This window comes from Cryphonectria parasitica (genome assembly GCF_011745365.1).
Source record: "Cryphonectria parasitica EP155 unplaced genomic scaffold M406scaffold_3, whole genome shotgun sequence".
Lineage (NCBI taxonomy): Eukaryota > Fungi > Ascomycota > Sordariomycetes > Diaporthales > Cryphonectriaceae > Cryphonectria > Cryphonectria parasitica.
Window position 1 is genome coordinate 1,510,932 of NW_024468911.1, and position 1,477 is coordinate 1,512,408.

Genomic DNA, 1,477 nt, shown 5'->3' on the forward strand with positions numbered 1-1,477 from the left:
CTGCAGATAGATTATCTGTATTAGCCGTGATTCTTTAGCTGGCTTTGATGAATGTGCCTCTCACAATGCTTCCGTCCGGCTCTGGAGTGTACGAGTAGACACCGTCGTCTGTGTAAGAATCGCCAAAGACGCTGCAGATGTCGAGATATAATTAGAGTTGTTACTTGAATGAAGTTCCCGCACATTGAGCTTTCGTACACTAGACTTGAAAATGAATCCAGAGTGGGTGAACCGATCAGAGCGGCCGCGACAGGGCTGCTCAAAACGCGAAGCAACAAGCAGATACGAAAGACCCTCATTTTCTAGAAGTCTCGTGCGAATGGCAGAATTCTCTCAAGCGGCAGCACGGAACGTTCAACCATGGAGGGCGATCTTTAATGTAAATCTATCAATTGGGGTCCTCTCTTGACAGCGATTTATCCTACATATCCGGTCGGCGACTCGATCGAAAAGACTTTTTCCTTTTCGTGGAATTATTACTTGACGACAAATAGCATTCAGCCGGTGAGCCTTGTTGGCACTTGTCCCAAACCAGGCCTTTTGCGCTCAGTCTTCTCGGGATATGTACTAACGAGTACGACTCTGAAGCGGAGAAAATGGGAGTTTACTTTTTCGGAAGTGTTGATCACATAATTATCTATTTACAAACATACTTATCGAGCATTATGGTATAAATACTGAATATAATGTCTCCATGCTCATGACTACCTGACTACATTCTACAACATAACGACAGAGTGCGGAAAAGAATGCTCCAGTGTAAACTAAAATCTGCGACAGAATACTCGAACTTTGCATGACGTTCAATGTTCTCCGAGTTAGCAAATTACTTAGACACTTAGTCGAATTACCCCCCATTTCAGTCTCCTTAAGTCACAATTACAGTGTGATGCGCCCTGGTGTCTCCGAACTCGGCAGTAAGAGCAATGCGTCATGGAAGCTTTACCCAGACTTATTCCCGATCAATACCACATATACCACGTCTCTGTAAAATCACATGCCTCCATTACGAGTGTATACTTTTCCTCTGTGAAGACTCTACTTGATTCCCATAATGTCAAAATCCTTGGCCATTGTCAAGTCTCTGGACCACCTGGTCCTGACCTGCGCCAGTGTGCCAGCGACCATCAGCTGGTACAGCAGATACCTCGGCATGAAGCCCGAAACATTCACGCCGCCGTCAGATCCGGCAATCCAGCGTCACGCTTTGAAGTTTGGGTCGCAAAAAATCAATCTGCACCAGAAGGGCAAGGAGTTCGAGCCCAAGGCCGCGACCGCCCTGCCGGGGACCGCTGACGTGTGCTTTCTGGTGGGCGACGAGTCGAAACTGGATAACCTGGTGCAAGAGTTTCACAAAGAGGGGATCGAGGTGCTCGAGGGGCAACAGGTCGTTCCTCGTACCGGAGCACGAGGCAAACTTAGGAGCATCTACGTCAGAGATCCAGATGGCAACCTGGTCGAGTTAGTGGCCACATGA

General features: G+C 47.7%; 1 protein-coding gene across 1 annotated transcript; it reads left to right on the top strand.

Moving 5' to 3' along the window:
• Positions 1-1,054: 1,054 nt before the first annotated feature.
• Positions 1,055-1,477, top strand: M406DRAFT_328174 (Glyoxalase/Bleomycin resistance protein/Dihydroxybiphenyl dioxygenase; the record flags this gene model as incomplete). Its single annotated transcript, XM_040920291.1, has 1 exon — positions 1,055-1,477. One exon carries the CDS (start codon positions 1,055-1,057, stop codon positions 1,475-1,477), a length of 423 nt encoding a protein of 140 aa, XP_040778028.1.